Here is a 15,685-nt window from a genome sequence, read left to right as displayed (position 1 = left end):
AAATATCTATTCTCTAGCTCTGTCCAGCCTTTGTTTCAGGTCAACCTTCCCAAGGCATCGTCACAGTGTTCACAGTGAGAGTGAATGTGTGGAAACCGCAGCAGTCTCTAAATTCACGAGGTGTCACAAAGCTTCTGTTTGCATATTATTTTGGCCTTCATGGCCACATTACCCCGAACCACGGGCTGATCCCCTCTGCTCACACACCCACCCTGTTGGTGGCTTGAAGAGATGAGCGGGAGTGCTGCTCCCAAAAGGGGAGTACGTGATGCTGAGCCCATCATCGGCTCAGCGGCGCTCCGGCAGCCTCGGGGCGTGTGCACAGGCACCTGTTGGCAGGGAAGTAACCTGCCGCAGGCATTTTTCCTTGCTCTGCTTTACGGCCCTTAGGAAAGCCGCATGGCAGCCCGGGCTGCGCCGGCAGATTCGAGATTGCGGGATGCTGTATCCCGCTGTAAGCATTATCCTTCTGCGGCGCGCCGCGGTTTGTTCGGAAAATATGTCGTAATTAACTCACAGGTCCGTGGTAACAAAAAATAATCCTTTTTTTCCGAGGCTGAGGGATGTCTGTGAGTATACTGGGCTGGCAGAGGAACCGACCGGGCTCCTGGACCAGGGGCAGAGCTGCGGTGGCCGCGGCAGGGAGATGGTGACGGCGCTCCAGGCGCGGCACAGCGCTTTTCCCCGGCATCCCCTGCTGGGAGGGGAAGGAGCGGCAGGGCGGCTGTGCCGGGACTCCTCTCCAGCCTGGGAACACCGCAGGGCCACCGTCGGGGGACGCCGGGCTGGGCCACCACGAGGTGGCAGCCGGAGACCAGCGATGAGGCAGCCCCGGGTCCCGGCCCGGCGCCCTCCTGCCCCGCGGTCCCGAGCTCCGTGTGCGGGGGGCGCAGGGGGTGCCACAGTGACCCGAAAAGATATGTTTAAAAAAAAAAACGAACAAACAACAACAACAAAAAAGTCAGAGAGAGCCACAATTACCAAGTAACCAGCAAGTAACGGCAGACTCGGAAAGCCCCTAAAAATCCTGTTAAGTGTTGAAGGCATAAGCCATTCTCTGAGAGGACGAAGTTTACAGCACACCTGCCGGCCGCCCTTCAGCACCCTTTCCTTTGGGAACAAATAATGACCTCTCGCCCCGAAGCAGCTGAAAGGCCTTGTGGATATCCCCCTTCCTTGGTCCTGCACTGGTTTGCTCAAAATTGTTTATGTAACTGCTTCACGTATTTGAGATAAAAATCAGGGCAGTTATTTTCGGTTCACTTTCACTGAGACGGATGGTGCAGCTCCTGTTCCAGGTGTCCTGCATGACTGAGCCACAGGATCACAGGATGGCCTGAGTTGGAAGGGACCTTAATGAGCACCTTGCTTCCACTCCCCCTGCCATTAGCAGGGCCCAACAGGCGCTTCTTTCGGCCCCCTCCCCCGCCCCAGGATACAGATTGTGTCCTAAGCCACTCTTCCCTTCCCCCACAGAGGCTTCGCTTTTGTGGCTGCTCATGCAGGACAGTGAAGCAGGAGTAACATGAGCTTCTGGAAGCCAGCCTGTTACAGTTTGGGAATGTGTGATCCAGTTAGCACCATAAAATGGTCACAGGGGGAAAAAAAGCAGCAAAACACAAGCAAACAAACAAACAACAACAAACCAAAGCCCATCCTGTTTTTAGAGGGAACAGCACAGTTTTGGGGTTGTGGTTTGCAGGACTGTTCCAGCAGCAGCAGGTAAATGGAATCTCAATCTGGCAGACAAAACAAGAGGGCTGAGCTCTCCACTGCATCTGCCAAGGGTTCAGGAGCAGCAGCAACAGCTTTCCCTACACCTTAGAGATCAGTTAGGGCACAGCAGTGGCATCCCTAATCCCACAGTTCGGTGGGGATATCCTCCCCTTGAGCAGGCTCGTTGGTCTGTGGGAATAGGAAAGCAGTAACCCTTGGCCCCAGCGGAAATGATGGCACATCAGGATGCACATTTCCATGCTCCCTGATCCGTGACTGGTGGTGGCTCACAGCTCTGTCCTCTGCTTGGATGCTGCCCAGCGTCGCTCTAAGGGGCGCATTCTCAAGTGGTATTTTTGCTCAGCATGCAAGTGGTTTAATTTTTAAATCAACCACTCTCCCCAGCTTTACTGAGCAAAGCTTCACACAAAGCTTTCTTAATTCATCAGAGCAAGCAGGGACAACAAAGCTAAAAGGAACCTTGTCTCATTTCCTCTTCTGCCAGTGAGTAAGAGCTGAGCCCAGACAGACAGACAGGGCTGACACATCACAACAGTCCCTTTGCTGAGCCTGCCCTGCCCTTTTGTCTCAGGCTGCAGCAAGGAGAACTGAATATGAACATTTAAGAGCAGGAGTGCTGCTAAAACAAAGTCTATTTGTGTTAACTTGGGACCGCTGTCTTTATTATGCCTTTAACATCCCATTGATCCGACCATTAAATTTCTTCCACACAACAGTCACTGGATTTTGAACTCCAATAGGCCAAAAGAAACCTAGGCAAAAAGACATCCATTAATTCCAAAATGTAAATAACTTTATATTACTTTATTAAACAGCCATTTCTAAAGAACAGTAAAAAATATGAAAACATGCAGCATTTGGTGTTCTTAAAAAAACATTGTCCAAAATAAAGACTGTTAGAAAAATTAAACAATTTTAGCCCCAATACCCCTTCTGCTCTCCATATAAAATGTTTGGTAGTTACACTGTTCCAGCTCCTTTAGCAAAGCTTAACCTTGTGTACATTAGTAATTCTATTACAAGAGGTTGGTTTTTTAATTCACATTGCTTCTGTAAACGTGATCAATTTAAAAAATGCCTTGTTACCAAGTTTAAGGAACTACTGTTTTCCTGTACAATCAATATAAATAGGAAGATCCTGGATTTTCCTGCCATTCTAATCAGCACTCCATTTAATGAAACATTAAAGATTTCAATTAGTATAAAAATATAACCATAGAATAAATGTCTGAGAAGATTCAGTATTTGAGTGAGTCTTAGTTAATAGGCAATTAAAATGCTATTTATGACTTCCAAATCTGGACACCACTTCTGTACAGCTTCTGCTCTTCCAAGACTCACAGTGCTGCACACCAAGGCACTGCTTATCCTCCTGAAAAATTCATTTATTTACCACAAATAATTTAACATGTAGCTGAACTAACAAGCAGGTGAGAGATGGATGGCCAGGGTACAGTCAAAACTGCTCACAAGCCACACCAGTGGGCACCTGCTCCTCGAGGGGGGCACCTCAAAATGTCTGTAGAAGTTGTCAGGAATCCTGTTTTACTGAACAATGCCGGTGTGGGAGATCTGCAAAGCAAAGTCACAGGCTTGCTCCTTTTCCCTTCAGAAACAGAAATAACTGGCTTGGTCCCAGGAGAGAACGGTAAGGCACAACAGCAGGCTCTTTGGGAAGCCTTGGTACTAGAAAGACTGAAGTTATTTCATTGACAGGAATTACTATTTTTTTTTCTCTAAACAGTATCATTACACATTTATATTTTTTGTTTTAAAAAAATTATTCTTACCTTTATTTTAACTGGCCTCCAAGTAAAAGTAAGACAAAAGTGCTACATCTAAAAATGGTGGGATGTCATAATCAGATTTCTTGCACAAACACAGCCTTGGTACAGAGGATATTTACCCTGTGTGTGCTACCACCTTCCATTCATCTGCTTCAGAAATCTGTGAGCCAAAACCTCATCTTCTAAACTATGAAGAGAACTCTCAAGGCTTTATTTAGCACTTCTCAAGTATGAGACAGTACAAAACCAGTCTTGCACAACTACTTTTCCCAAATGTCTTACAGCAGCGTTTTCTACATGCTTATCTCCAGTTCTTTTGTTTGGATTCCTGCAAAGAGAGGGAAACAGGACACCAAATCCAAGAAGGCAGCAGGCACCCAGTGATGCCAGCCCCCCTCGGCAAGGGAATGTGTCTGAGCACTAAGCACTGTGCAGAGAGCAACAGAGGGAAAGAGCAAAAGTAAAAGGAGGAAGGAAAGGTAATGCTCTATCTCAGAGTTGGACACAACTCCAGGACTGATTTGTCCTGGGTTGAAATTATACTAAACCGAACCAGCAGAACAACTGCTTCCCCCACTTTCTGGAATGACAGTGATACTGCCTGACTGTTTAGCTGCAGTCAGATTGTTACAGGCTAGTATAGGAACAACTCTGTCTGTCACAAGCTACATTTCAATACAGATTTTCAGTTGTGAAGTCTTGGAAAAGTGAGGAAAAACAGCATGTCCTGTCAGACATCACCCACTGTAACGGCTGAGCTCTGAGCAGACCCTCCAGCGTGGTAAACAGCATTTCATGAGCAGAAAGGCCCAACCTGCTGAGCAAACTAAACTTTGTAAGCAAGAGGCTGCTCTGTGCAAAGCAGATCGAGGGGAGGTGGGCTCCTTTTCCGGGCACATGACAGCTGCCACCGTCACTCTGAAGTGGCCTTCTTCCCTTTCCAGCTCCTTTGTCTCTCCTCCAGTTCAGCTTCAGTGAAAGCAGCTGGGCCCCAGTTTGTGATTAAGTGAGGATTCTTGGAGCCTGGAAGACAGAGAGCAATATTTGATACAGGCAGATCTGATAGGGATGTTACACACCTGCAATGCAGTGTTCAGGCTGATCCTTGTTTTGTTTTAAACATAAAAGAAGCAAATAATAATGAAAATAAAATCACTATAGTAGGGCCAATAGAGGTAAAGACTTGAAAATTCCCATCAGCAGTTGTCACAAAGGCTGGTATTTATAGGCTGCTGTGAAACCAGTAAACTACAAGAAAAAACAGACATCAGTAAGTCACCAGGTGATGTAAGTACATGACACAGGATAAATACATATTTCTGTAACTCTTGTGTTGATAGCTCACCTGGCTCTATTAGTCGAATCAATCCCTCATGATGAGCTACTTTATCTTTCCAGCTCTTGGTGTTGTTAGCTGCCGTTTCCAACTTCTTCTTAACCTCCTGAAATAAGACAGAGCCTGCTTGAAAACAAGAACAGCTTTACTCTATTTATATAAAAAGATACAACACCTTTTAAACCAAAAGCCAGAACCATGCTAATTCCCCCAGCCTTCTGTTTAGCGTGGAACCATCCTAAGTAATTTAGTCATCACCACCACCTCCCCCCAAAAAAAAGTTGTCAAACCAGAACCCCAAAATAACAAGATTTTACAAGATTCTGTAGCTTTTTATTGAAGCTAGTCTTCATTTTTCAACCTAGACTGGTCTTTTGTGCAATTCCAAATAGAAGGCTGGAATGTTTAATTATTTCAAAATAATTGTTTCGTTGATTTTTTTGGGGGGGGTGTGTGTGTGTGTGTGTGTGTGTGGTTTTAGGAGTCTATTGTATTCAGCAAGTCCTCTGGAGTAGTCAATGATGCTTCCCATACAAAAAGCCTGGAGATGTCACCTAAAGAGTCAAATACTAGCCAGAAGCAATCCTGTGGTGGTGTGAGATGTAACACCACCCTGGGAAGTTGGCCACCTGGCCACCCTGGGCCATGACTACCCCAGCTGGGCCCTTGCTTGCAGTGAGTGCAGCATTTGTGTTCTGTGCCAGGCAAGACAGCTCCCTGGCTTGTCCTTCAGAGCTCACCCCGTAAACACCCTTCCCTGTTAAATACAAACCCAGCCAGGCTTTCTTTCCTGACCTAAACAAATGCAGGATCAACACCCCTCTAGCCCTGAAAAGCGTGCAGCACTTCAGCTTCTGTACTTGTTGGATTCTGGCTCTCATTTCTTCCATGAACAGTTATTGACCTTCCCCAAAAACACTCAGCAGGACAGAGAGCAGGACTGGCATCTGGGACACGAGGCACTGCTGCACATTGAGAATCTGAGCTAACTCCTACCTCTCCTTGACTTCCATTCAGTGCTTAAATACCTTTTTGAAGAGTAGGTGCCTACACATTGACTTTTCATCTTTTGAAGACAATACTGTGGCATGACATAATCAAAATACTGCAAGAATTACTAACTAGGAAGCAAAATGCACCCAGTTATGGCACATGCACATGAAGTGAGTCTGCAGTAGAAGACATATACACAGTATTTCAGGATGTGACTGGCCTGCATGCAAATTGTGACAAAAATAAATAAAAGAGGTTCAGAGGTGTGTCTGAAACAGAAACTCTTCTTCAAATGTATCTACTGGTCTAAAAACCAAGTAAAAACTAGAGAAAAAAGCCAACCCAACTATCCTACCTCTTATTGTAACTTCTGTGCGATACTAACCCTTAAAGAAGCATAATATTGAAGAACTTCAAATTCAATCTATGGATAAGGATAAGAGGTTGATAACCAGAGCAGCTCACCTCATACTGCTCAAGGGCCTCCTTTCTTTCCAATTCAAGTTGTTTCAGTTGCTGCATGGCCACTTGAAGAGCCTGGTCCTTCATCATTCTCTGGTTTTCCAGCTCTTGCTTCTCTGCTTCTGTCATCTGAATGGTCTGTTGCTGCTGCAGATGCCATTTTTCCAGTTCAGCTCTCTTTGCTGTCTCCTCTTCCAGCAATCTGCAGTGGGGATTGTGACATTAACTGCACTTCAACATAAGCAGTATCCATGCAGGAACTTTTTTTTTTTTTTTTTTTTTTTTTTTGAAAGAGAATATTATTTTAAAAAAAAGCTTGTGAAGCAGGGAAAAAAAATTGTTTGTTGGCTTGCCTTCAGTGTCATGCAAGCAGTCTGACTGCTACAAAGGGCTATTCAGAAAATGTAGTCAGTAATGCAAACACACAACATAAAGCCCCAGAAGAAACAGGCATGCATAAGTTATCTTCATTGTCTTAGGAGGACGGAGTATATGAAGAAAAAAAACACAAAGCCCCTGTAAGAAGAAATTTAACCCTTTATCATTACAGTTTAAACCTGTGATAAAATACAGCAGAAAGTCATTTTTACAGATACTGCTTTATCTGCTGTACAGAGTGATCTCAGTTTTTCACATGCTGACACGCACAACACCTGATGGGAAAATAACTGCACCTGCTTTTCCAAAAGTGCTGAGCTTGACCTCTGCTAAAGGCTAATCAGACATATTTTAAAAATCATGAACAGCAGCTTCAGCCTTCATATCTTAAGGAAAAATAAATTCTGCCCTGTGTTTGGACTTGAAGATAGCTCCCCATTCCAGGAGGCAAAGAGTCGTTAGTAGCAGGGCACAGGTACTCACTATTGGCAGGGGGAACTGAAACACTTTTCTACCTGGTCAAAGCCATACCTGGCCTGAAGTTTCCTCACAGTCTCTTCATCTTGACGTGCCTGTTTCTCATCCTCCAATGCTTCCTGCAGCTGTTGATACATTTCTTCCAGTTCACGTACTCTTTGTAAATACTGTTCCAGTTCAGATGATTTCTGAGCAACCTGCTCTTCCATTTTTTGTCTTACCTAGCATCATAAATTTGGGACACATGAGCAACCATTCAACTCAGGTTTCCAATTTTTAAAGGAATTGCCAGGTTTCCCTCAGGCCATGTTTTCAGAGACAAACCTTTTCCTGCTGACTGCAGAGCAGAACTGATAAAATTGAGGCTAGATCTGCAGATGTGGAACTAAGAGCATTTCAAAAAATAAATAATAAGACAGGCTACTTATACTGACCTACTTCCTGCAGGAAGTACAGGATTTCTACAGGGGTTCAAACCCAATTTCAGTCAGCTTGGTCTTGTTGCTTAGTTTACAGATACACAACTGAAGGAAGAGAAAGGTTGCAGAGAAGCCAGACACAAAGGTCAGGCTGCTTTAATGGCACTGTTTTCACTCCTCCCCTGACAGCAGTGTATCTTACACACTTAAGTCTCTAGATATAACAGGACGGATAAAGGACTGGAAAACGGTGAAGGAGGTTGGCATGTCCTGTCCCATTGGTCTGCAGCCTGCTCCCCTCTGCTGACCCAAATCCCAGTGACCCAGAAAGAGATTGTATTCAGGAATTCATGCTCAGCCCAAAAAGCCGCACTCTGTGCATTAATGTTCTGAGATGTCCCATCACATCACTTTTCTTTTTTTCTTTTTCTTTTTCCCCCGACTAACAGAACAACCTGACAAAGCCCTTGAAGACTGAAAACCAGTTTTTTGGGGAATCCTCAGTGTAGCTGAATAGTAACAGGATTGTAAAGCAACAGTTATTTCTTTATCTTTTATATTTGTTTGTGTGCATAATTGTAAAAGAACACACAGCACAAAAAAAAATAGTTCTAGGGACGTGTAAAATGCATTTTGATTATGCCCGATTCATTTTGTTTATTCATACAGCAAGTACAGGCTTCAGGTTTTCCATCTCTGAAAACTGCAAGGAGAACTTCAGTCTGCATATATCCTTCAAACAGTCTATTTTTTCCCCAGTTTTCCCATAATATTTAAACTTTGAATGCTGTTCAAATTGTAGCTGAGCTGTTACTGGTGAATTCAAATACTGGAAAAATATTTTATTCCTATATCTCAAATAAATGCAACACAGATTCTGTTCTCCAGCCTCCTGCAAAATCTGTGGAATCCTTTCAGTGGCTGCCTGTGAGGGAAGCCCTTGCTGAACATATGGCTCCCTATGTGTAATAGCAGCAAAACCCCTCATGCACTACTCACCATTTTTTCTCTCTCCAGCTCCAAACTGAAACGATCTTGTAATTCAACTTGAGTCTGAAGTCTTTTCTTCTCCTCCTCAGCAGCACGAGCAGCTGCTGCTTCCAGTTGCTGGAAGAAAAGGGTAGGGGGTAGGGGGAGGAAAAGAAGGAAAAAAACAATTTGTCAAAACTAAATAATTTTGAGGGAATGGAACTTATTTAACAATTTGCGGTTTTAACACAAATGGAAGAAGCCTTCAAAAGCATCAAGGCACCTCTTTGGGTTTTTAACGTCTGAGACTATTCACAACCTTTAAATATAATTTTCTATTTTGATTGTTTGCAAGACAATTTTAAATTTACCAATGAAAAGGCAATTACCTGACTATCTCAAAGTTTCCTCTGAACCCTGCTTTGCTCAAGTGATATAAATCACTGTATTTCCTCCTCTACCTCAATAGGATAAAAAACGCTTATGGAAAACCACATTTCAGGCAGGACTCCATAGGACTTCCAATAGTGAAAACATGCCAGCATACACAGAGTTCATACAGAAACAGAAATGAGAAGCACTGAATTGCCATGGGAAAGCAGAAGCGCTACAACCTTTGACTAGAATAAGTGATTGTGCTATTGTGAATCATCCCTCTAACATCCCCTAAACTGCCAAGTAAGGTAAGTAAAATCCTGGTCCATAATCAACACTTGAAATTAGGAGGAACATTAGCTAAGGCCTGGAAAACAGCTGCTGGTACCTTTCCACCTTCTTGCATCTTACTTTACTTTTGTCGCATCTTGATTTTGCAAATAAAGACAGCGGTCAGAGTTTTTCCTTTCGTCAGGATTTCAATCCCACACAGTTAGAAATTTTCAAGCACCAGCCTAAACTTTATCAGTGCTGCAAACAAAACCATTTTTTCACTAAATTTTCCCAAGAAACTTCTCTGATGCTTCTTGTTTAATATGCTGGGCTGTAGAAATTGTTTCCACAGATCTTCAGTAAGAGCAGGGCACAATATAAAGATGACACGGACCTGTTGGAGCAAGCCCAGAAGAGGTGACACTGAGACAGGTTGTCCAGACAAGTTGTGGATGCCTCATCCCTGAAAGTGTTCAAGGCCAGGTTGGATGGCTCTTTGAGCAACCTGGTGCAGTGGAAGCTGCCTCTGCCCACAGCAGGGAGACTGGAACTGGATGATCTTTAAGGTCCTTTCCAAACCAAACCTTTCTGTGATTCTGCCATGCTCCTGAAGGTACCACATTTAAACCATCCTCCCTAACCAACCTAAATGATCTAATGAGATGCCCCAACGACTAAAACTGCCAAGCTAAAACTTTCACTCTTTTATGTGCTTGTAGTATCCCTCCGGTCTGAAACAGATGGGAAGAAGTGAAGGAGAAGGCTCAGGTTTCTGGGTTTATGTTGCAGAACATAGCACAGAACTGCTCTCCTTTGCAAGGCTTAAATGATGCCAGTGTTTTAGAGGCAGCATTCTTCCTCTGCCAAGACATTCAAAAGCATGTAATTGTAGTAAAATCCAAGATGCTTATTTAAGTGAAATCTCCTCTAGATTTCTTTCCCCGCTCTGAAATTAAACAAACATTGCCAATACTGAGCTGAGAGGGCGAATGTACAGAGTCACAGGCAAGGGCAGGTGCCAGGCCATTGCCAGAAAGTTCAAGAAGAAAATTATCTTTGTCCACTCAGTATCAGCAACTTCCTGCTGAATCCAACAAAGCTGTTCCTAGCAGGTAAGGTTACTGGGAACTGTGCACTTCAGGGAAAAGCCACAAGTGCTGGAGGGGGGAGTCAACAGGAACACACTGTTCCAGCAGGTGTTAGACAGCACAGAGTCTCCAAAGCCCATGCAAGACCCCAAATTGAAACAGAAATGGTGCACACGCCTTGTGCACGCTCTCACAAAAGGAAAAACTTGCCTTCCTGTCTGTTCAATGTGCACGTCAAAATTCCATTTAAAAAAATGAAAAAAATCTATTTTAGACAAAAGCATTTATTCTTTTGAAATACTCTGCTGCAGGAGCTACCAGAATACAAACCAGTCCCAAAGTGCACTTTGGCAAATGCTGCATAAATGGTGGCTCACTGCCATCAGAAGCAAATCAACCTCTCAGCTTCCCAGAACAATCCGGTTTCCTGAAGCATTTACAAAGCCTTTTCCTTGAAGAACATTTTTCTAACTAATCAAACATTTTCAGTTCCTCCAACAATGTAACTCCCCTCTAGTTCCACCTAGGCAAAGTGCAGTAGTTCATGACAGAGCCTAAGATACTTTCTTTGAGAAATCATTTTAATCCAGCCCACTTCAAGAGATGCCACAACTCTCTTTAGTTTACCCATTATGATTTTTATGAAACTGGAGCCTGACAACATCCTACTGCTCCTTTGGGTTTGCTCTCATGTTGTCTTCCCCCCTAAATATTTTTCCATAAAGTAAACAATGCAGAAATCCAACCTTATTATTTCTGTTAACAGGTACATTACTTAACAGTAGAAGGTAACATAGGCTATCCTTTATTGTCTATTTTGCATTCTGAATCTTATACACATGGTAGTGTTGCCATATTCTATTAACTTTCTGTGAATGTTTACATTTTTTAGTGGAGTCTTCTCACACTTGTAACATAAACAAGTGGTTGTTTTTCACATTCCTCTCTGATGAGGGACAACTGATTGACTTCTAGCCTGGCCAGTGAGATGGAGAGGTGGTAACCTTGTTCTCCAATCCCTGGTCATTGTCCAGAATCTATATAAGCAAGTAATCAAAATAAAGTTAGCCTTCTTTTGCTTTGGAGTTGGAGCATGATTATCATTTCTCTTCATGTCCCCCAGTGACATGGTAGACTATAGGTAGGTGCCAAAATTAAATTAAAAATGGTTTTCCACTGTCAGACTCAGTTTAAGGCAAATAGAATAATACCTACATCAGGACTGTCAGTGTAAGATTAATTTTAAATAAGACAAATTTCTCCTTGTGACAATGACAAGACTTTTAAAAATGCGGGGTTTTTTATTATTTTATCTGCTTTCTAGACTCAAAACCTTTAATGCCCTCACAATATTTATAGTTGCAAAGATCACTGGAGTTTCTTCTAAGGGCTAAAATTGGTGGGGTTTATTTACAAAAAAAACCTCAAGTGATGATGCAGACTTGTCCTACATGGAAACTCGAAGAACTTCCATTAATTTAGGGAGGTAGTGGAGACATGTACAGTAAACAAAGGAAGATCTGGACTGCTCTAGCAGCAGGGACTCAGCAGCCAAAATGTAAAGCAGCAGGTGAGGAGGGTTTGAATGTGAATATTGGGTTCTAAGCCATTTTCAAGGCACACTCCACACTAAAAGCTCTCATAGCAAGAAAAGCCACATCTTTTGTTTTAAAGATAGAAATACAGAAATTACATCTGTGAGAAGAGAACAGTTCCCATAAACATACAAATACTCTAACAAAACTACAGAAGAAAAATCTTCATGGAAAGCCCCAGGTTTGACAGATGTGTCTGACAGGATAGGAAAACCAAAAACCCAAAAGCAACTGAAAATATTGGTCTCTCCTGTCTTCAGACACCATCCCAAGAGCTGGCAGGTTCTTCTCCACCAGCCTTACAATCCCCTGCTCAGTACAGGGGCCTGAAACAAGTGCAGCTCCTCTGGAGGAGTCTGCTCAATTTGCCTGAACAGGACAGAGATGCCCAGTTCCACTCCAAGAAGCCCAATTCAACCACAGGGATTGAGCTGTAGGCTGGAAGCTTGGCAGCTCCCAGTCCCACCTTCCGCACAGTCTCCAGTTCCTTCTGCTTGTTCTCGTTGGCTGCCTGCAGCTCCTTCATCTGCCTCTCCAACTCCTCCTGCTCAGCCAGCAGCTTCTGGCGCAGCTCCTTCCGTTTCTGCCGTGCTTCTTTGTGGGGAGGAGGGCTCCCCGCCCGCAGCAGGTTCACAGTGCTCTGGATGGCTGGAGGGAAGAGGGAGAAAACACCATGAAGGGGAATGCTGAACTTTTGGGGTAGACTCTGGGAAGTGACTTGCAGTGCTGTGCTGGCTGTTGGGCTGGGGATTTTTAGTTATATTTTTAGATCAGAAAACACTGTTGTCAGTTGTCCTAATTGTCATCAGGCTGTCTGTCAACACAAACCAGAAGTGAAAGACAGCTCTCAGTACTGGCTGTATGCCACAAGGATAAGGTCTGGCAATTCCACTGCGTTAGGTCAATTCCAATGCTGATTTTTAACAGGCTATGGACATATGGGTCACTTATATGCCCAGCTGCAAGAAAAAACCCCAGAACTCCAGGATTTCTTACTACCTAGACCCAGTGACTAACCAAGGAGTAAGATGTTATCTATCCTCCCTAGAGCCAAGCTTAAACACTGTATTCTTACAGATACTCTGAGGGAAAACTTTCTCCCAGTAAGACAGTAGGTCTCATTCACTTACATGTAGTGAGAAAATATTTAAGACAGCAAAGCTGAGGAGTGGCAGATAAGATTTTGGTACTTTATTCACATACCACACCCATGAAAATGTATCTCCTTTGGAATCATTCATCATACACCTGACTTTGGTGCAATGAAACACATGCTACAGGTAAAGAGGAAAGTGCTAATGAAAGCCCACAGCTCCAAATATTTAACTGCTGCACGTTCTTCAATGGCATTGGTAACAGCAGCTTTGCAAGGGCTTCTACCTCACTCTGCAGATGCATGTACCCATCAAATATCTAGGAATATCTCACAGGACAAATACCTTTACTGTGGGAACAGAAAAGCAAGCCCTAATTCCCAGCTTTATCCTCAGCTCACCAAACCATACTACTCCAAGCAAAACTGTAAAAGCAAAGCCAGTATTTTACAGCGCCAAAATGAACAAGTTTTCCCTTTCTCCCCAAAAGCAATGATTTACAATGTTGCTTTCCTTCCTCATCCCTACAAGTAGAGTCAATATAAAAAACAACAATAATAATCATTTCAGTTTGGTTATGGCTGCCTGAATTGTGGCACCTACATGACAAAAACTGATTTCCCTTATGTGGATCCTTAATTCTTCCTGAGTTTCAGCCCCTTAAAGATCCAAAACAGAGATATCAAAAAAATCAGAAGACCAAGAATTTCAAATTTGAGTAAAGCATTGCTGTAAGAATTCCACTAACCTTAACTTTCACATAACTAGCATTTTTGAAACCTCACCTTGAATCCATTCCTGCTTCTTCTTTTTATCAGAGGCACTGATCTCAAAGGTTTTGTCAAGACATTTTATGAGAAACAGGCATTTCTTTCCATCTTTGTCAGGCAAGGCCTAGAATGGGTAACAAAAAAGATTAGCTTTGCTAACAACACTGAAATCTAAGTTACAAAGTCAAGCAGCATCTATGCAATTATATGTCACAGAGATACAAATACCAGCAGTAAGAGCCTTTATTAAAAGGGTGTTCATGAACTGGTGTCATATGAAGTAAAAAAAGCTCTTAAAAAAGATACCAGGAGTCAATCCCACACACACAAAAAGGATTAATTCTGATCTTTAGAGACATACATAGTTTTTGGAGTGGTTTTACCTCTACACAACAGTTGCCATCCAGTATGATGTCCCCCTTCTTGTCCTTTAAATCTTCACTTACATAGTAGGAAATAATATTGGGTTTAAGCACAAACCATCGTTCCATCCAGTTTTTCCGTTTGTGGCCTTTTTTCAGCATGTAGCCCTGTTAAAAGCAACAGATCAGCTGAATGCCTGGCATCTGGTCTTCTGGTTATGTAAAGGTGTAAAGACCCAATAGAACACATAGAAAAGTTACCTCATAGCCCCAGATACTTTCAAAGTTAGCCAGTATTTCAGCTGTACCTTCCACTTCTGAAATCATATTCCCCCAATACTTATATAAACTTTTGTCTGACATTTAACTTCAAAAAAAGTCAAATCACAGATGAAACTCAAACACCAACATCAATATAAACTATGAACAGGCCATATACAAAGTATACTCAAAGTATTCCAGATTAAGAGGATGAAGATGTTGGAAAGGAGACCAAGGAACATTTTTCTGTAATAGCTTTCATTTATCACAGTTTTTGATACAAGCAAATGAGCTTGTATTTAAATATATATATATATATATATTTATCAAGAAATGTGCTGTGGCATGTTTAAGCCAAAAATACCTTTCTCTACAGGACTGAGGGGAAAGAAAACATTCAGAACAGTTGAAGAAGCTTTTTTGTTTAAAAAACAAACCGAACCAGACAAAAACCCAAGCCACCCCCTACACATACAGCTTATCTGTGCTCAGCTCTTCTAGCCACTTAAACATGCCCAGAGCCAAGGCCATGCCTATTCCCAGGTGCCATCCCACTCCCTCGCTCCAGGCCAGGAATGCACAGAGACACAGCTTTGTTTGCCGCCTCCATACTCGGGTCTGAGCTCTGGGTGGTTGCAAGGCCACGTGAAGGACTCCTGCAGCTTCAATCTTTCATGCTTTGCACAATCTAAGTCAGAGCCAGGGGTTTTTTCCCTTCCTGACTTACCAAATCTGCTTTCAAGGCCAAGTCAGACTAATACAATCCCCTCATATTTCTGCAAAATCTTTTCTTATTATTGCAGTATCAGCTGCTTCTCACCTTTCAAGAATCCACTGAGAGCTCTTGAAAAGCAGGTTTTTTACACCATCGCACAAAATACACATCTTTCAGAACACTAAGTATCACAAATTTAACTATTGCTGCTACCCTCCATAAGCCTTAGAGACCCAGGATGCATTCAATAAAAAGGGTAGCATGACACTTGGTTATGAGACCATGTGTCATTAATATCTTGAAGCAATTATATGATTACTGCAATAAACAGGATGATTCTGTGGATCCACAAGGTATCAGGACACTGAAATCACACAAACTATTTTTAAGTGTCAAGGAACCATCCAAAGGCACTCAGACATCCTTGAGAAAGACGCCCAGGAACCAAGAGAGGAAAGAAAGGAGACATAAAACAAACCAAACCAAACCAAAAAAAAAAAAAAAAAAAAAAAAAAAAAAAAAAAAAAAAAAAAAAAAAAAGGGGTGGGGGAAGACACACAATGCAGTATCAAAACTGAAAAGAAATCTGATTTC

General features: G+C 42.7%; 1 protein-coding gene across 1 annotated transcript in view; it reads right to left on the bottom strand.

Moving 5' to 3' along the window:
- Positions 1-2,520: 2,520 nt before the first annotated feature.
- The window catches only part of SWAP70 (switching B cell complex subunit SWAP70), a 35,654-nt gene continuing 22,489 nt past the window's right edge, over positions 2,521-15,685 (bottom strand). The window contains exons 5-12 of the mRNA XM_040067814.1: positions 14,137-14,283; positions 13,769-13,877; positions 12,356-12,537; positions 8,589-8,696; positions 7,225-7,391; positions 6,319-6,517; positions 4,870-4,966; positions 2,521-4,547 (exon numbers count right to left, since the gene is read on the bottom strand). Of these exons, the coding sequence (XP_039923748.1) occupies positions 4,438-4,547; positions 4,870-4,966; positions 6,319-6,517; positions 7,225-7,391; positions 8,589-8,696; positions 12,356-12,537; positions 13,769-13,877; positions 14,137-14,283 (1,119 nt within the window). The 3' untranslated portion in view covers positions 2,521-4,437. The remainder of the gene's footprint in view (positions 4,548-4,869; positions 4,967-6,318; positions 6,518-7,224; positions 7,392-8,588; positions 8,697-12,355; positions 12,538-13,768; positions 13,878-14,136; positions 14,284-15,685) is intronic.

Source organism: Hirundo rustica, chromosome 6, assembly GCF_015227805.2.
Source record: "Hirundo rustica isolate bHirRus1 chromosome 6, bHirRus1.pri.v3, whole genome shotgun sequence".
NCBI lineage: Eukaryota > Metazoa > Chordata > Aves > Passeriformes > Hirundinidae > Hirundo > Hirundo rustica.
The sequence above is the reverse complement of the archived record's forward strand: the minus strand, read 5'-3'. Positions and strand labels throughout refer to the sequence as shown.